Source organism: Squalius cephalus (assembly GCF_949319135.1).
Source record: "Squalius cephalus genome assembly, chromosome: 5".
NCBI classification, from domain to species: domain Eukaryota; kingdom Metazoa; phylum Chordata; class Actinopteri; order Cypriniformes; family Leuciscidae; genus Squalius; species Squalius cephalus.
In genome coordinates, this window is record NC_137126.1 from 14,696,753 (window position 1) to 14,716,823 (window position 20,071).

Genomic DNA, 20,071 nt, shown 5'->3' on the forward strand with positions numbered 1-20,071 from the left:
AAGTGGATTTAGCATGATATGTCCCCTTTAAAATAATTTTCTCTTGTTTAGTAATTTTTTTTTAATTACTTTTTCTGATTCCATTGTTTCCTTGGATTTGCTTCAGAGTTCCATGCAATTTTAAGCTTTTCTTGGTTCATTCCATGTTTTATAGGCAACCTCTATCATGCTAATTCAGATTAGCACAGTTGGTTTTAAATTAATCTGGTTTATTTTAGGTCAGGACTCCATAGTCCAGGTGTAACTAATCCATACTTAATCTGTGTTGCAGAAAGCCATTTTTTAAGACACGATTAACTATTCTAGATTAAGGCCTACTCCTGGCTTAATTTAAACCCTGTCCGGGAAACCGCCCCTTAATATTTGACAGCTGTTTTACGATATAATGTTAAACGACCGACAGAAATAATCAGGGATGCAAACAACGTTTGTCTTGTTGCGAATCATCAGAATCAGTCAGGTCCATTTTGCAACAAGTTTTATTTAGGAGAATGGTCGACAGGCGAAGGTCAGGCACGGGCAAGGTCAAAACCGGTTCCACGGAGGGCCTAGTGTATGCAGGTTTTCTCTTTTACCTTGAACCAAACTGATTGAGTAGGTCACTAATTGGTTAAGATCTCCCCTCACCTGGTAGTCTAGGTCTTAATTGGGCACTAATTGAAGGGAAAGACCAAAAACCTGCATACACTAGGCCCTCCGTGGAACCGGTTTGAGAACTCTGGTTCAGAGGCTGGCAGCAAGCGAGAATCCAGATACAAGGCAGTGGGTCAATGGGCAGGCAGGCAAAACACGGGAGAAGATTTTGCACTGGTTGCAATGTGAGTGTGTTTTTTATGTGGGTAGGTAACGAGATGCAGGTGCGTGTGTGATCACTGATTGCAGATGGATGCGGGATCAGTCCAGGAATGCTGTATCATGGGAATTGGAGTTCGTATCGGAAAGTCAGTATTCGGGCGAGGGCGCCCTCTGGCAGCCAGAGAGGGAGGTCATGGAGTCTGTGATCGTGACAGAGCCCAAAATTTGGTGAAAAGCAATTACGCTATAATATGAAGTGGGAGGAGAAATATCTTTGGCTAAGATATTTAGTTTCAGAAGATTCCACCTACTGTGCTATTTTATGTCATTTTGCAACAAAAAAAAATAACAAACACGATTTTCATACATGAACAATTTCGTGACTAGAAAAATGCTATTGGAGAGAAGCGAGGAATCATTTCTAACCACAGCTCTTGTCCAGGGCACCTAAATGCTTCTGAGTTTGCTGAGAAATTCAACAGAAAAGCATTCATTCTGTTCTAAGCAATGCATATGCAGAGAAGGTCAGTGTGAATCGCAAAGCTCTCCTTTCCATTCTAGATGTTATAATCAATCTGTCAAAGAGGAATGTAGCACTGCGTGGTAACTGGACAGGAGAAAGTGAAGATGGCAACTTTAATAATTTTCTCACATGGAAATCTTCATTCAACACCACACTTTTTAAAAAGCCAGGTTTTTCACAGTCCTTGCTGATGAAAAGATGGATGTGAGCGGGACCGAACAACTGTCTGTCTGCATTCGCTACATCAACCATAACAATGGAGCCGAATTAAGCGAAAGGTTTTTGGGTTTCTGTCCCCTTGCCAAACAAGATGCAGCATCTATTACAAAAGCCATCCTGTCACAGTTGGAGAAGTGGGGTCTAGAGATTGAAAATCTCAGAGGGCAGGGCTATGATGGAGCCAGAACAATGAGTGCACATGTGAATGGTGTACAACAGCTCATTAGAGAGCTTCAACCACGGGCACTATTCACACATTGCCGAAGCCATGCACTTAACCTTGTGGTAGTCCATGGATGTTCTGACATCCCTCTCATAAGGAACACCATGGCTACCATTGAGAATGTTGCAGTATTTTTCTCTGCATCTGCTGTTAAGAAGAACATGTTACAAGAGCAACCACAAGGAAGCAAGGACACACAGGCAAGTGACAAAAGAAAAACAAGAGGCATCCCACTCATGTCCGACACACGCTGGGGCTCCAGAGGGAAAACAGTAGGTGCTTTTCTGGATCACTTCAATGCAGCCCATTCTGCCCTCATCGAGAATCAGTAATATCATCAAACTCCAACAAGGCTAGCAACCTACTAGCGCCTCTCAGTATAGAGACGTTTGACACAATTCTCACTGCTGTCACAACAAACAAAAATCTAGGCTACATCCAACCACTGTCTAAAGAGTTGCAATCAACAAATATGGACCTTATGACTGCCTACAAAGAGGCCAGAGAGGTGGCTCAGGTCATTTCTACACTAAGGAATGAGGAGGACTTCCATGAAATTTACAAAAGGGCAACAGAAATGGCCAGCAACACTGATGTGGATGCAGTAAAAAAGCGTGTAAAAAATAGGCAGCAAAACAGGGACAGTCAATAGAAGAACATTACAGACTCAATCTATTCTACCCTTTTATTGACCATGTGACAAGCCAACTAAACAACAGGTTTGTGGAAAACTTGCTTGCTGCATACCTAATACCGTCAGCTTCTCTCCAAACTCACCAAAGTAAAGCAAGAAATGATGGTATCATGGTACAGAGAAGACCTCCCTCAGCCAGACTCCATTGACCAGGAGATTCACAGATGGAAGGTAAAGAACCAATTTAAAACAGAGCTGACATCAACAGCAAAAGAAACACTGGATCGCATAGACGTTGAGCATGGGAAATGACAGGCTATCAGGACTTGCAATGATGCATGTACATAAAAACACTGGATCATGAAAAAGTTCTCAGGCGGTGAGATGCCTCTGTACACAGAAGGACTGCCCTGGCGTTTGATTGAAATGTAACATCCTTATTAATACTTATCAGTCCCAAACTTCCTAAAAGCTTTTAATTAAAATATTTAAGGCTATTCATGTTTGGAATAAGTGATTGTGTATTATCAACAATAAATCATTCATTTTGGGACCTCAGTATTTCTAAAACCCTGCATATGGCCCTGTATCCATGTATTCACTTTTGAAGTGACAGCACCCTAATGAACCTGCTTGTTTGTAATTGAATTGTTCTTATTTAATTACTGACTACTCACCTTTTATTTATTTATTTTTATTCAAAGTTTGAAATCAAACTTCCTTGTGTTGTGTATAAGCTATTGAAACAGAATTACCCCATTATAAAAACAAATACATTCAGTAAGCAAACATTTAGGTGAAATAATTGTAATGGTAATTGATCAATGTTTATATGTGAATAAAAGTCTAAATTATAAACAATCATGTCTCTTCAGAAGACCTGGATTCACTTAATTCATGTACTTTTTGAAAATATTGATTACCTAGGCTTTCAATGGATGGACAAAAAAATATGAGATAATATAAAAAATATCCATATGGCAGAATATTGAATATTCTTTAGGGAGTCATATCGAAATTAGAAATTCCAGTATAATGACAACTCTACTCTATAAAGCGCTATATAAATAAAGGTGACTTGATTTGCACCACAAGCGGCACCAGATTCACTGTAAAAATGAATACGCTATATCTAATCAATAAAATTGTGGTAACAGATTACAAGCAATATTATTTTTTAAATTTAACAAATTAGAATTGAGTAATAATTAATCAAATTAATTCCTTAAAAGTTAACCATTTAAAATGAGTAAAATGTACAAAAAAAAATGTAAACAAAAATATCTGAATAACAGACAGACGTCAAAGATTAATTAAGAACTCTCTATTTTTTATTGCCAACATTGAAGACACCTGATGTTAACAAGCAGAATCACTGAAGGAGAAAACCGTAATTTTAAGTCACCATTATGGTGATCTTTGTTTGTTTTAGTTGGGCTCTTGACCCTTAAATCATTAACTTTAGATTTTGTTTGGCTGCTGTACTTGAGTTATAACAGCCAGATGAACAAATACAAAAGGTGATCTGATGGTGTTGGTTGTGTTTTAACATAATCATTATTTCACAATCATTTGACCTGAATCACTGAACTAATATAGAGCCCAATGTCTGAGATAGGTTTACTTTATTAATTATAGCAGCACTGTCCTTGTACAGCATAATATTTTTAGCATTTTCAATGAAATCCAAATAATAAAATCAATTAAAAAAAAAAATTTCTATTTTTTTTTTTTTTTTTTTTTGTAGGCACACACAGACATCAAGAATTAGCGTATGAATCTCAACAATGGTAACAAACAGATCACCTCTGATCATAAGCTCATTATTTATTCATGCAGAAATGCATGATGGGAGCCATGAATGAGTTTTGATTGGTGGCACCCAGAATGCACTGCAACATGCTTTATAATTGTCACTATTGTTGAGATTTACAGGCTGGTTCTTGATGTCTGTGTGTCTAAAAACTAAATAAAACAAAAAAAAAACAAATAAAGTAAACCTAACTCAGAAATTGGGCTCTTGAGTTCAGTGACTCAGGTCTAATGATTATGTTAAAACACAACCAACACCATCAGATCACCTTTTCTATTTGTTCATCTGGCTGTTATAACTCAGGTACAGCAGCCAAACAAAATCTGAAGTGAATGATTTAAGGGTCAAGAGCCCAACTAAAACGAACACTGATCGGCATAACGGTGACTTAAAATTACAGTTTTCTCCTTCAGTGATTCTGCTTGTTAACATCAGGTGTCTTCAATGTTGGCAATAAAAAAAATAAAGAGTTCTTAATTCATCTTTGACGTCTGTCTGTTATTCAGATATTTTTGTTTAAAAACATTTTTTGTAAATTTTACTCATTTTAAATGGTTAACTTTTAAGGAATTAATTTGATTAATTATTACTCAATTCTAATTTGTTAAATTTAATTAATAATATTGCTTGTAATCTGTTGCCACAATTTTATTGATTAGATATAGCGTATTCATTTTTACAGTGTTTAATTGAAAAGAACATTTGTTTTTAAAATGCTTTCCCCATCCCCGTCTGACAAACACAGCAACACTGGCTCAACTAATGCAATCATTTGTGTGGGACTGTTGCTGTTTTTGTATAGCACTGCAGAGTTTAGAATGTATTTTAACAGTGAAAGATTGCACACTTCACCTTTAGTTACCCAAATCAAAAAGATGCTGCATAATTAGGGTGCTTTTTTAGAACTAACCTCAAATTTTCCTTCCCATAACAGTAAGAATGAGAACAATGACACAACCCAAGATAATCACGCTACTACATCCGTGGTAGTTAAACTTCCTGTTAATGTTATCTTAAATGAGTAAGTGTGAACTTTCTTTTCTCACTTTATATTTGACAGTAAGTGATTGTATTACTAATATGCCACTTATTTGTTGTTTCAGTGGAGAGTCAACTCGGTTTGTCAGATATCCTGACAGAGCACAACTTGAGCATGTATATACGGTAAAACTAATTACACATCATGTGCTTTTTTTAAAGTGGACATGAAATTAACATTGGCCCTGTTTAGTATCATTGTGCAGTATTAATTTGTGGGCATTATACCAAAGAAACGTCTCGGTTGCGTATACAACCCTCTTTCCCTGAAGGAGGGAATGGAGACGTAGTCGACGTCGACTGAATGGGATCACGCTAGGGAGCCTGTCATCTTCGAGTACTATTAAATGAGCCAATGCAAATTGGCGTGCGTGATTCGCTCACACACTCCGCCCCCGCGGTGCGGGTATAAATATGGGAGTGGATGCACGCACTAGTTGCTTTTTGCTGAGGAGTTGAGAGTAACTCGGAGTCAGCGGTGGTCCAGCCATAGTGGCTAAGGGACTACGTCTCCGTTCCCTCCTTCAGGGAACGAGGGTTGCATACGCAATCAAGACGTTCCCTTTCAGTCGTTCACGTTCAACGTAGTCGACATCGACTGAAAGGTCGAGCATCCACTAGAGCTGCCACCTTCCAGTGCCTGGACAAAAGCCTCCTGACCCCCCGCAATTTTGAGGCGGAGGAAACCACGTCCTGCCCGAATGGAGGTGACGTGGGGAATACACATATGGACTGAACAGATGACCGGTAGTACAACATATGAAATGTCACTGGGATGACTCCAGCCTATAACAGGGGGGAGGATCAACCGAACAGTGACGGCATAGCGGACTCTGCCGAGGGAAGACACAGGCTCACCGCAGGGAGCCGTACCGTGGAAGAATACACACATGGGATCGCCGTAGGGATCACAACATATGGACCCAGCCTAACACAGGTTCCACCAGTGCATACGAGTGATAAGCCTGGCTTCGGACGTTCCGCCACGTCTGTTGCCGAAGGGTATGGAGGAACTCGACAGGGTTCGGCTAATAAGGGGAACTCACTGGAGCAAGAATTGCGCACGTATCCATAGGAGGGGAATGGCGCAGCAAGCCAACACTTCGAACTGTGCTTACAGTGAAACTGGCTTCATGTGAAGGGAGCCCACGGGAAGCAATGGTTCAACACATAGGCTAGTTCTCTAGTGAATGTGTATAGGTGTCGCCCTGCCCTTAACTCTATTTAACATCTGTTCAGCGAGGTACTCTGTGTCAACGCCTAGGAGGGAGCAATACCCTCGCTTAGATTTAGCTCACCGTTCAGGTGGGCATGTGCATCTTGGGAATCTTTCTCACCAAGATGAAGGCAACCACATGTAGTGGGCCAACCTCTGCTTGGAAACAGCCTTCCCTTCTGCTGGTTTCCGTAACAGACAGAGCTGGTCTAAGGTCTAGGCTTTGCATTCTGATCATGTATAACCGCACTGGAGCAGACGGACAGAGAAAAGCCAGGGCTGGGTCTGCCTCCTCCGGGGCAGGGCTTGCAGGCTCACCACCTGGTCCCATAGGAGAGGTAGGAACCTTGGGCACATATCCAGGCTGGTATGTGGTATGTCTCTGGTTAGTCAGCCCGAACTCCAGGCACGATTCGTTGATCGAAAATGTGGGCAAGTCCCTACCCTCTAGATAGAAACCAACCAAGCAGGAGAACTGTTTCTTTAAAAACTTTAAAGAAGAATTTTTAACTCACTGCCTTTAGGGCTCAAGGGAGGTCTCTGCAGAGCTGTAGCATCAGAGATAAGTCCCAAGAAGGTAAAGAGGGGACGCAAGGAGGTTATTTGTTTTCTCCTTGCTCCCCTCAGGATCCTGGTGATCAAGTCGTACTTCCCACGGATTTGTATCTACTGCATCATGATGTGCGTCAATACAGAGGCCACAACATTTTGAGGTGGAGGAGACAGCCCTCACTCCAACAGGTAGCAGGAAGGAAGCACTGAAGTGATCAAACACCTACGGGATCTCCTCATGGAGAGAAGATTCAATTCAATGAATAGGCTCCATTTCTAAGGGTGAGTGAGCCTCTTTTTGAGAGGGTGCTCTCACAGAAGTGATGGTCTCTAAGGCATAAAAATTCTTGCGGTAATAACGAGAACCTCCACGTCCCTTTCTTTATAGAACCAGACCTGGAATTTTCCAAGGTCTAGACGCGGGTGCCATCATGCCCCATCCCAAAGTAATAAAAAAAAATTAACTTAAATTAAATAAAGAAAATTAACCCTTGGAGAGAGTACCAGGATAATCCAACCTCCTGTCCCAGAAATCCCACAACCACAGATTCAAATAATATCTTTGTATTTGAAAAATATAAAGAATAACAAATCACAAGAAGGATAACAAAAACAAAGTTTAGTAATAATAATAAAAAGAAAAAAAATATATCTTCGGGGGAGAGCTAAGCCAAAATAACAAACAAAACTTTAACTAACCCAGAAATCTTAGTAAATTACCTAGAACAAGATAATCCGAAGAAAATAAATAACATCAATCTTCCCTCTCTCCCTGTCTATCCATAAACAGGAGAAAATGAAGAATACAAACAAAGATGGCACCCTCCCCCTACCTTCCCCAAATCAGGATAATTAAAGATAACATACTTAATATGAAATAAGAGGGAAATCAAACATAATACAGGTTCAGTTCTCTTTTAAACTTAAGAACACTTACAACACGTCTTGAGCTCACTTACTCAGGAACAAATCAACAAATGTATAAGCAAATAAATCAACAATGCGATCTGGGCCAACAGGAGGAGGAATTAATCCTGGCATCAAAAGTCTCTCTCTGCTCTCAACAGATCCACTCCTGGTTATATCCTTGCTCCTCCCCTTCACCCTCCAATCACGTCAGGCATCCATAGATTGAGTACAGTTGGTTCGAGTACCTGTCGTAATAGAAAGACAGAGAGACAGAGCAAGGAGAGCAAAGAACAAAACCCAAATACACATTCACACCTATATGACATACCGTATACATCCTCAGACATAACAGAATGTACTCAGAGGAAGGAGTCAGGAAGGCCGTCGAGAGGAGAGGTCGGTAGGGCCAATAAGGGGCAACTAGCAAGACCTGCTCCATGTCTTCCTGATTTTAGCACTGTAGTGTAAGAAGGCTCACTGGGGAACGATTTCTGCGGGGGCCCCAGGGCCAGCTGTGGCCAGAGTTTTTTCTGTGTCGAGGGATATACACTCAGACGGAGAAGAAACACTGGTTGGAGGGAGGAGTCCGGAGGAGCAACAGATGTAACTGTGTGGCCCCGAAGTGGTCCCAAACAGCTGGCCAGCTGGGGACAGAGTCTCCACTCTCTCTGGGCCAGAGGCTGTCACGAGGCTTGTCAGCGGCACGATTGAGCAGGCCAGCAGTAATACGTGGAATGAAGCGACCATAGAAGCTTCTGACCCCAAGGAGGAGGTGGTGGGCGAGTTGCAACATGCGAGGGGAGCGTAGCTCGACGGTCGCAATGTTGTCTTTTCAGACCAGTACATGCTCGCTGAGCAGTGGCAACTCGACTGTAAGCAACTCGAGGCAATAGATGCCAATGCAGTCGGAGGGCACCCAGACCTTTGTTACTGCATGCCCTTTATACGTGGCCCCTCAGCTGGTATTAGTGGACACTCATTCTAGGAGTTGTTGGCCCGGAGAAGCGAAAGGTCTGTTTACAGGCTGAGGGTATGGCGACAGGCCAGGGTGTTTATCACTTGGAGCGTGTCGCTCTGCCACGGCCACCTCGGGACTCGGCATGAAGCCAGTGCTGAAGCGGTCTTCATATGGAGGAAGCCGTGTGGCTTATGCCACATAGATGCCATATGCTCCAGGAGCCTCTGAAAAAGTTTCAGTGGGACCCTTGCTCACTACTTGAATAGCACTGAGCTGACACACCTCTATCTGAGAGATGCACTGGACCGAGACCATCTCTATACTAGAAAAGAGATCCTCAACCCTTGGGCGAGTTTACTCTTTCCCAGTTGACCTGAAAACCCAACTGGCTATGGAGCACTCAAAGGGTAGAACCATGTACTGATACTTCGTACCTTCGAACGCAAGAACACAGGAGGCCTGTGGAGCGGAAGGATAGAGATCTGAAGTACTTGTCTTTCAGGTCGAACGCTGCAGACCAAGCTTGGGGATGGGGCATTTTTGAAAATGCATCTCTGTGTTTAGCAAGTGAACGGAGGTTTTAGAAAAAGGGCCCGTTTCAGTTGACACAGATCCAAGATGGTCGTAACCCACCACACATTTAGGGTACAATGACGTACGGGTTCACGGAAGCCAGACTTCATATCAGCTGAAGGGAACGGCTAGCTCGCGTACTTCGCCAGTAGGACTGTGACATACACACACAGGACAGGAGCACTGCTCAACACCTAGGTGTGATGAATCTCACAAATTTTTAGGAGCATCTCTGCTCAACACCTAGGTATGATGAATATCACTGAGCCTGGGCGGAAGCCAAGCGAAATGAATCGCAAGCCGAGTCTGAAGGTACCGTTTGAGGCCAGGCTGGACCGGTTGGAAGCATTTTAGGCTTCCATAAAACCGGGCCAGGAGCCAGGGAACCACAGACGTACCCGAGGTGGGGCAGCGATGTGGAGGACAGGGACCCGGCTCGAGAGGCCCGAAGGCGGGGTCTTAGTGTGCAGTTCAACACTTACCTGTCTCCACAAGACGGCCAGGGATGCGTGAGAAGCCGGATGACTGGGTCCTCGAACCGCACCCACCTGCCGTGCTGGTGAACAAGAGGGGGCTGAGTGGTGCAAGGCTTTACAGGGTCGCACACTGCCAGACTTGCCCTCTTGGGACCCAGGAACAGAGGAATTTGCTCTTTCTTTGAAGAGTGGGTACTGCTTGCTCTGCCTTTTTTGGGAGCCAGTGGTGGAACAGACACACACACAAACCCGGCCCTCATCCAGGGGGAGGGAGTGGATCAGTGACCAACTCCAATAGCACCCTCCTCCATTCCTGAGTGGCCCGCTCAGTTATGCTTTCGCTGTCGCTTGCCACCTGGCAACTGGGCGTCCCTACTGCTGCCGGCTCTATGCTGAGGCCTGACTGGAGGCTGCTGCGGAGGCTCAGTGGGAACGGTGGCAGGGGAACACCCTCGGAGGAACTGCCGCCGGCAGCGGGGTATAGGCAGCAGTGGGCCGCCGAGGCAGGATGTGCCGGATGGCCTCCGTCTGCGCTTGGCACAGTTGCTGGGCACAGTTCTCTGCCGCATCGCCGACCAGCCCAACCTGGGAAATTGGGGAGACCAGGAACCGAACCTTGTCCGCATCCGCCATAACAACCAGGTTGAGCCAACGATGGCGCTCCTGGACCACTAACGAGGACATCGCCAGACCGATCATGCATGCCACGACACTCGTGCCCCAGAGGGCGAGGTTGGATGCAGCGCGGAGCTCACCTATGAGCGCAAGGTCTGGGCTACACTCGTGCATGTCCATGAGTTCCCTGGCCTGATAGACCTGTAGCAGCGCCATGGCACGCAAGAGGAGGCGGCTTGCCCACAGGCCTTGTATGCTCTGCTCGTCAGAACGGGCGAGAACTCACAGGCTTTAGGGGGAAGACGAGGGGTCTCATCCAAAAATCAGCGGACGCCGGACACAGGTGCACATGTGTCGCGCCAGACCGCGCTATTGGAGGGACAACCTCGCATCCCTTCACCGCTCCTCCGTCAAAGGTAGTGAGGGGGGAAAAGCTCATTCAGGCATTTTCTGGCAGAGAAAGGTGCCGTCTACGACCTGGTAAGCTCTCCATGCACTCAGGAAAGGCACTGGGGCGGCGAGCTGAGAACCAGCGTGTCCCGTCCTGAGATACCAATCATCCAACCGAGACTGTTCGGGACATGGTGGAGGATTCCACTCGAGCCCGACAGCCTCGGCGGCCTGATTCAGCATAGCTGATGTTTCTGGATCTGGCTCGGGCAACGTTACACTCCCAGAGGGAGATAATGCAGCCGAGTCATCATTTCCAGAGGTCAGCTCACCCTCCGATGCTGCAATCGGCATCCTGTCCTCTGGAGAGTCGTCGAATGAAACGGCTGGTCGGTCCATTACAGAGGGACCAGCGTGCTCAACGGGGGGCTCCACCGGCTGCGATGTGATAGAGGAGTGAGGGGCCCACAGGGATTGGTTACCGGGCGGGGAAGCCTCACTATGATCCTCTGTAGGATGCTGTAGAAGAACACCAACACACTCGCTCGTTGTATACAACAATACTCTTCAGAGACATCAAAAACGATCGGCTCCGAAGCAAAAAGTAACTAGTGCGTGCATCCACTTCCGTATTTATACCCGCGCCGCGGGGGCGGAGTGTGTGATGCGAATCACGCAATTTGCATTGGCTTGTTCAATAGTACTCGAAGATGACAGGCTCTCTAGCGTGATCCCATTCAGTCGACGTCGACTACGTCGAACGTGAACGACTGAAAGGGAACAATGCTTCTCTTTGTAATCTTTTATCCAAAAGCAATAAGCTGGTTTCTGTTTATCTGACATTACCAGGCCATGTAGGCAGAAAAAATTATGTTAACCAAAGCCACAACATTATTTAGACATTGTATTAGGATGTTGTAGGTATGTTGTATTGTGTCACCATACTCAGTGAGTGCTGGTGGTGTTCCTCCACAATTCACTGCAAATTCACATTCACTGTAAAATCAATTCAAGTTGATTTCTGTGATCTCTGTGAAAATAAAAAAAAGGGTTGCAAATATTGTTTCATGTTAACTAAATCTGAGCACAATTATTTTACATTTTTCCTTACAACCAGTTCTGGACTTTTCATAATCCATAACCTTTTTCTCTCTTCCTTTTCAAAAAAAAAAAAAAAAAATAACACTAGGTGGAGAACATTGGAAAGTTGTCTGTACCTGTGAATATTTCCTTTTTATTTCCAGTAGAGATGACGTTACATATCTTATGGAGTGTGTCTCTTCCTGAAATAGTGAGTGACAGGCTATTTACATACAATACATTTGACTCAATTTAAAAAATGCCTCCGGTCACAAGTGCACGTCCTAAATACAGACTCATTTGCATCTTACAAATGCATTGTGTTTCCATCAAGACTCAGGTTACCTTCAGAGGAGTTCAGGGACGCACATGGCAATTCATGCATCTCATTTGGATGTAAACGTCCTTGTGCATCCCAGAAAACAGCAAATCACAACCTACTCTTATAACAGTTTTTGTGGGAAAACAATGGTTTTAAAGATTTAAAGATTTAACTTTAAAGATAACCACCCAATGATTTATTTATTTTTTTGCTCAACTATTGCTCAAACGAAGGGTTAGATGGTTTTACTTTTACTATATTCTCATGACCAGCCGCAAACATCATGAGATGTGAACAACTTCTTCTTCTTCTTCTTCTTCTTCTTCTTCTTCTTCTTCTTCTTCTTCTGTGTGAGCCAGAATGAAATCGGTACAACTTGTGAAAACCAAGTTTCCTCCAAAAATGGCAAAAGCTCCAATCTGACACAGGTGAGGTTTTTTTTTTTTTAGGCCTTTAACTCTACTGTAATTTTTTTTCTTATTATAGTAAGTAGTAAGAATTGGTTTCTTACTATGGGTTTTCTTACTATGGAGTTGTATCTTTTTCTCTAGCAGCATTGCAGTGCCATTATGTGTCATCTCATCTGTTGCTCCATCCAGCTGTTGAGTGATCAACCAATCAGCTTTAGGTTTACTGGGAATATGAGTTCAGTCACACAGGTAAAAAATATCTTATAATGTATCAAATATATTAGTACCAACTATGGATGCACCGACACTACGCTTGTGTACTCGTACTCCGATACCATGCAGCATGTACAGTGCTTGTGACAAAGAAACAGACAACAGAGCAAACAGAGAGCAGAATCTAAATATCAGAGAAAGATGTCTATGAAGTAAATGTATAGGATGAATAGAATGTTAAACAAATTAAATATTTACACATATATATATACATTTGCTGAGAGTGAGCTGATAAGCAAAACGCGGAGTGGATTGAGCATGCAGCAGCACAGACACTCAAGCTTGTCTAGTAGTGCATATCCCCTTTTCACATACATCATTTGTAGTTCGGTTAGATATGTCAAACGAAAAGAAGGTAAATCGAGGCACATATTTCTAACGTTAACTGATGGTAAAAAGAGAGAGAGCACACACCTCTTTTGCATGCTCTTGATTGCTGATCGCTCACTCAGCACACATGCATCATTTGGATTAAAGGCACACTGCAAGATTTGTACCTTAATATAACAGCTTTGAAATCATTTTGATGGTAAACGAAGGGGTCTAGGGGTCGCTGTTTGAGAAAAACAGAAACTGCAAAACCCTTTTGCCAAGATAACAGCTCTGAGTTTTCTCCTATAATGCCTGATGAGTTTTGAGAACACCTGACAAGAGAATAAAGACTATTCCTCCATTCATAATCTTTCCAGATCCTTCAGATTCCCGGCTCCATGTTGGTGATTTTTCTCTTCAGCTCCATGTTGGTGATTTTTCTCTTCAGTTCACTCCACTCATTTTCTATAGGGTTGAGGTCAGGGTACTGGGTTGGTCATGGCAGAAGCTTCATTTTGAGCTCAGTGAAACATTTTTGTGTTGATTTTGATGTTTGTTTTTGATTGTTGTCCTGATGGAAGATCCGATCACTGCCTGTTATAAGATTTCTAGCAGAGACTGTCAGATTTAGATTTTTTTATCTGTTGGTATTTGCTAGAATCCATGATACCAACATGACATCATGACTTTGCGTAAACATACACGCCACTTTCAAGTCAAGTGGCGTGTTATTTATACGCATTTTGAGCTTTCCGCGTGTATGTCCACGCGCGTGTATGTGTACGCCGTTAAACGTCAGAGTGATTCCGCGTGTATGTGTACGCCGTTAAATGTCCGAGCGAAACGGAGGAAAATGTATATCTACATCTGGGGAGCAATATTTTTTTTCCTAGGATGGTAGGGGAACACTCATAAATGGTATTAACCCGAGTGATGGGTAGGTTTAGGGACGCGGTTGGGGTAGGTCATATATATTTTTAAACAGTAATGTAACGTAAATCAACGGCGTTGATAAACACGCTGAAAAGCGATTATGCGTGTTGATAACACGCCAAAAATGGAAATACGAATTGGCGTGTCATACATACGCCATTTCATGAGATCAGTCTGATGATACCATGTATCTGAACAAGATGGCCAGGACCTCCAGCAAAAAATAGGCCCACAAATTAAAGATCCAGCAATATATTTAACCTTGGGCATGGGGTACTTTTTATCCCTGTTTGCACCAATACCATCTAGTATTTTTGCTGCCAAAAAGCTGTTCTTTTTTTTTCTTCTTTTTTTTTTTGGATCTGACCATAGAATCCGGTCCCATTTGAAGTACCAGTCGTGTCTGACAACTGAATATGCTGTAGTTTGTTTTTGAATGAGCGAGGAGGATTTTTCTTGAAACCCTCCCAAACAACATGTGGTGATGTAAGGTTTTTTTGTTTGTTTTTTAGGCTTTTTTTTAACCCAAGACTCAACTATACTAATCCTTGGAGAGTCTTTGGCCACTCAGACTTTCCTCCTCGCCGTTCATTTAGGCAATATAGACACATGTCCTCTTCCAGGCTGATTCGTAACATCTTTAGTTGATTGCAACTTCTTAATTATTGCCCTGATGGTGGAAATGGGATAGCTTTTTTTACAGCCACTTTCTATTTTGTGAAGCTCAACAATCTTTTTTTGCACATCAGAACTATATATTTTTTAGTTTTTCATAAAATACATTTTATGCAATATAATGTTGCAATTCTTCAACTGTGAAAAAGAGTTTTATTTTCTGCAGCTCCTTTTTTATCAGTTAATAGAGGTTAAACTAAATATACATATAAATAGGGCTGTAGTCAAGACCACCTTTGTCGAGTCCAAGACAAGTCCAAGACCAGGATTAGTCGAGTCCAAGTCAAGACCAAGTCCAAAGAGATTCGAGTCTAAGACAAGACCGAGTTCAAAAAGGTTTGAGTCCGAGTCAAGACCGAGTCCAGGACAGGAAAAAAAGTCTTATGCATGACATTATCAATACAATCATTTTGGGTTATTATTTGTTGATCTAAAAGCAAAAACAGTGTCACACCACCCAGGATTTTGAAGTATAGGCATTCCCCTTGATATCATATAATCTTCTAATCTAAAGAAAACAGAATGATGACATGTCAAGTCAAGTCATCTTCATTTATATAGCGCTTTTAACAATGTTGATTGTTTCAAAGCAGCTTTACAGAGATAAGCATATAATTTAAGGTAATAGAGATTGTTTTGGCTTTATAGCGGTTCTTTAATAAAGTTATTTTCCAGTAAGTTAGTTAGTTAAAGTTAGTTTTGATATATTTGCTTCCGTCGCAACGATCATTTGTTATTAAATTAGGGGCCGCTAAGATGACACCATTCTCTCTACACAGACTTTAAACGCGAACCTGTGATAAACGCTGATGCGCATGCGCATTAAGAATTGGTTCTATAGTTATGTGCGTTTGAATATATGTGCGCAGGTTTGTAATTCCCTACAAACCAAGCGTAAACAAAGTACTGGTCTTTCCTTATAAATTTTGATACATAATTTTATTTTATTTTGTCACTTCGGGGTAGGTACGCGAAACGAATTTTCCCGACAACGCTTTTTCTGTAGAGTGGTAAAGGGATCCTCCATAGGGAGAGACTAGTTGGCACTTCAGCACTGCGTTGTCATCGTGTCCAGGCGAAGGTCCTTCGTCAGATCTGGATACAGCCTGGATCCGGCAGGCTGCGGGAAAACCTCGGGATAAACAAAGACACTTAGCGTAGATGCCATTCTTCTTATGATGTAACGAGTACATCAGGATTTATGGGAAGTGTTCCCGGTTCCGGCTAACCTACACTGTAAAAAATAAAATCTTTAAAAAACGGTCAATGACTGTCAGCTACGGCTGCCAAACAAAAACCGTAAAAATAAAGTAAAATATCCTAATTTAAATGAAGTGCAAAAAACTTTTACAGAAATTTTCCTTAAATGTTTTACAGAAAAACACTGTTATTTTACAGCTATTTTCTGAATTATTATGATCAAACACCTTCATTGTAAAAAATCCCATAAAAAAACTGTCAAATGACTGTCAGCAATGGCTGCCATACAAAAACCGTAAAATTAATGTAAAATATCCTAATTTAAATAAGTACAAAATACTTTTAAAGAAATCTTCATTAATCTTTTTTTAACAGAAATTGTTTCACATTTATTTTCTGATTTTTATTTTATTTTTACTGGAAAACATGCACTTAATTACATGCATGATTTGCTGTGACTATACGTCTCTGCATCAGCAACTACACAGTTACTGTCAGTTAAATAAAGCAACATGCAGCATATCATCAGTGTTACTCTGCTCATCCTGACCTGAAGCACAGGCTCTACTCTTCAACACAATGGTGACACAAACACGCCATACAGAAACACTTTAAACCCCAACAGAACATTAAACACTACCAGATCTCTCAGGATCTCAGCATCTTCACTTATTACAATCCAGACTTTATTTCTTTCATACTAACATACTTAATGAGAATTAACAGAGGTTTAGAAGTTGAAGTTTTATTGAAAAGACTAAAGTTTGATATCACCATGATGGAGATCAGTGTTTGCTTTAGTTGGGCTCTTGACCTTTTAGTTTTTAACATGAGTTTTTCTCTGGCAGCTTTAACTGTGTGTCTCTGATGCATATTTGTTATGGTAGGAATCCAAGAGAAACTCAGATCTGATGATGATGGTCACTTTTTAGTGATAATAGTCATAGTGTCCTGCTGATTAAGACTCTGATTAAGTTGTTAAATATTATTTGTTAATTTTGCATGACAAAACTGCTATAGAAGATCCTGCAGTGCTGTGATATTCAGATTTTGTGAAGTCATTATACAGAAAATGTTTTGACAGGATCATATAGACTCACTCAGACATCAAGAATCAGCATATGAATCGCAACAATGGTGACAATGAAAAAAAATCTGAACTACTATAAAGTCACAAAAAGGCTTTTTTGGTTGTCACCATTGTTGAGATTCATATGTTGATTCTTGATGTCTCTATACTCCCAAAAAATTGAACCAGCTCAAAACTTGTTCTGTATAATATATTTTTAAATTTCAGATTGTTATAATACTGATGTCACAATATTTCAAGGGTCATGTGAAAAATTATGACATTAATCATAGACTTTGTATAAAGCTAAATTCCATCTACATAGTATGTAACCTTAGCTAATTAATTCAGAGAGTTAACAGTCATATCAGTGCATATAGTCACATCACTATAACATCACCAATGAATGACCAAGATCATCTGATATTTTCTACAGCATTTATTGCTATAACAAATGTGTATCAAATACACAGTTAAAGCAGCCAGAGAAAAACAAAAGTTATAAATTCAAGGGTCATGAGCCCAACTAAAGCAGACACTGATCTCAATCATGGTGACATCAAATTTATTTGAAAGTTTTTTACACTTTATTTAATTTAGCATATTTTACTTTAATTTTATGGTTTTTGTTTGGCAGCCACAGCTGCCAGTCATTTGACCCTTTTTTTTACGATTTTTTTTTACAATGAAGGTATATGATCGTGATTATTCAGGAAATACCTGTAAAATAACAGTGTTTTTCAGTTTATTTAATTTAGGATGTTTTACAGTTCCCTTTCAGTCGCTCACGTTCGACGTAATTATACCCGCGCCCCCTTGGGGCGTGTAGCGTTGTCCGAGACGGATCCAGAATGGACGGCTATGCTTTCCCGGGCTGCCGAGAAGGTTGGGCTTGCGTGGAACCCTCCACCACATCCCGAACCTTCTCGGTTGGACGATTGGTTTCTCGGGGCGGGCCGTGCTGGTTCTCAGTGCGCCGCCCCGGTACCTTTCTTTCCGGAAGTGCATGAGGAGCTTTCTAGGACGTGGAAGGCACCGTATAGTGCCCGAAGCCGTTCTAGTGGCTCCTCCCCCCTCGCCACCCTCGACGGCGGGGCAGCTAAGGGGTATGTGGATATCCCCCCAGTGGAGCGGGCCGTCGCGATGCAGCTGTGTCCGGCATCCGCTTCCTCTTTGCGGGGTAATCCACGCCTCCCGTCCAAGGCCTGTAAATTTTCGTCCGGTCTAACGGCGAAGGCTTACAAGGCCTGTGGACAGGCTGCTTCCGCCCTCCATGCCATGGCGCTCTTGCAGGTCCATCAGGCCCAGGCGCTCATGGACATGAACGAGGGTGGTTCTGACCCAGAGCTCCTCCGGGAGCTCCGTGTGGCAACCGACCTCGCCCTCCGGGCGACGAAGGAAACCGCACGTTCAGTCGGTCAGGCGATGTCCACCTTGGTGGTCCAGGAGCGCCACCTCTGGCTCAACCTGGCGGATATGAGGGACACCGATAAATATCGGTTCCTGGATGCCCCTCTTTCCCAGGTTGTGTTGTTCGGCGACGCGGTCGAGAGCTTTGCCCAACAGTTCTCGGCCGCACAGAAGCAGACGGAGGCCATCCGACACATCCTGCCCCGGCGGACTGCTGCTGCTCCCACCCGTCCGCCGGCCGCAGACCCTCCGTCTACTCGTCGCCGAGGTCGGCCTTCTGCGGCGTCCTCCGCTCCCGCTAAGCCCCAACAGCAGCAGCAACCATCCAGGCCTCAGCGTGGAGCCAGCCGTAGGAAGCCGACCCCGCCCGTCCAGGCCGCTGCCAAACCAGGAGGCAAGTGACAGTGCAAACGGCCCTGAGACGGGCGGCCCGGAGGTGGATCAAGTTGCTCTTCAGGAGATGGCGAAGGCGCCACTCCTTCCCCCGGTGGAGGGCCGGGCGGAGAATCTTTTGTTTCCTTTTCTTTTTGTTCCGCCACTGACCCACGGTAGGCACATTTTCAAAAAAAGAGCAATTTCTGAAACCTCTGGGCCCCAAGAGGGCGCGCTTGGCAGTCGACGACGCCGCCATGCCTTGTCACTCCCGAGCCCCTCTTTCATCGCCAGCAGGCAGCAGTGGCTGTGTCCTGGACGCACTGACGCCTCCGCACACTCACTCTGCCCTTCGACGGAAGCAGGTATGTGCTGCACCACACACTCAGACCCCACTTCAGGCCGCTGTGCCGTCCGAGTCGGGTCCCTGCATTCCGCCGCGCTGCCCCACCCCGGGTACGTCTGTGGTGCCCTTGGTCCCACTTGCTCGGTCTCTGGGAGCCTGGTTAATGCTTCCCAGCCCGTCTCGCTGGCTCATCCGTACCATCAGACTCGGCTATGCGATTCAGTTCGCCCGGCGCCCCCCTGCTTTCAAGGGCATCCTGTTCACCCGTGTTCTGGCGGACAGTGCCCCTGTGCTCAGGGCAGAGATCGCAGTCCTACTGGCGAAGGACGCGATCGAGGTGGTGGGTACGATTCTACAGCCCGTACTTCATTGTACCCAAGAAAGGTGGTGGGTTACGGCCAATCTTGGACCTGCGCGTCCTGAACCGGTCCCTTCACAGGCTACCGTTCAAGATGCTGACGCAGAAACGCATTTTCAAATGCATCCGTCCCCAAGATTGGTTTGCAGCGATCGACCTGAAGGACGCGTACTTTCATGTCTTGATTCTCCCTCGACACAGACCGTTTCTTCGCTTTGCGTTCGAGGGACGGGCATATCAGTACAAAAGTCGCGGAGGCGGCCATTGCTCCCATGTGCGAGCGTGGTGTTCGCATTCTCAACTACCTCGACGACTGGCTTATTCTGGCCCAGTCGAGAGAGCAGTTGTGCGAACACAGGGACATGGTGCTCAGTCAC

General features: G+C 43.7%; 1 protein-coding gene across 2 annotated transcripts in view; it reads left to right on the forward strand.

Annotated features, from left to right (window-relative positions):
- Window positions 1-20,071, forward strand: part of LOC307158333 (integrin alpha-X-like) — a 267,631-nt gene that overhangs the window by 228,600 nt on the left and 18,960 nt on the right. The window contains exons 23-27 of one of the 2 annotated variants that reach the window (XM_079870811.1): window positions 5,142-5,228; window positions 5,311-5,371; window positions 12,124-12,225; window positions 12,696-12,764; window positions 12,888-12,995. In XM_079870811.1, the coding sequence (XP_079726937.1) occupies window positions 5,142-5,228; window positions 5,311-5,371; window positions 12,124-12,225; window positions 12,696-12,764; window positions 12,888-12,995 (427 nt within the window). The remainder of the gene's footprint in view (window positions 1-5,141; window positions 5,229-5,310; window positions 5,372-12,123; window positions 12,226-12,695; window positions 12,765-12,887; window positions 12,996-20,071) is intronic. The other variant, XM_079870812.1, reaches the window with a different exon arrangement.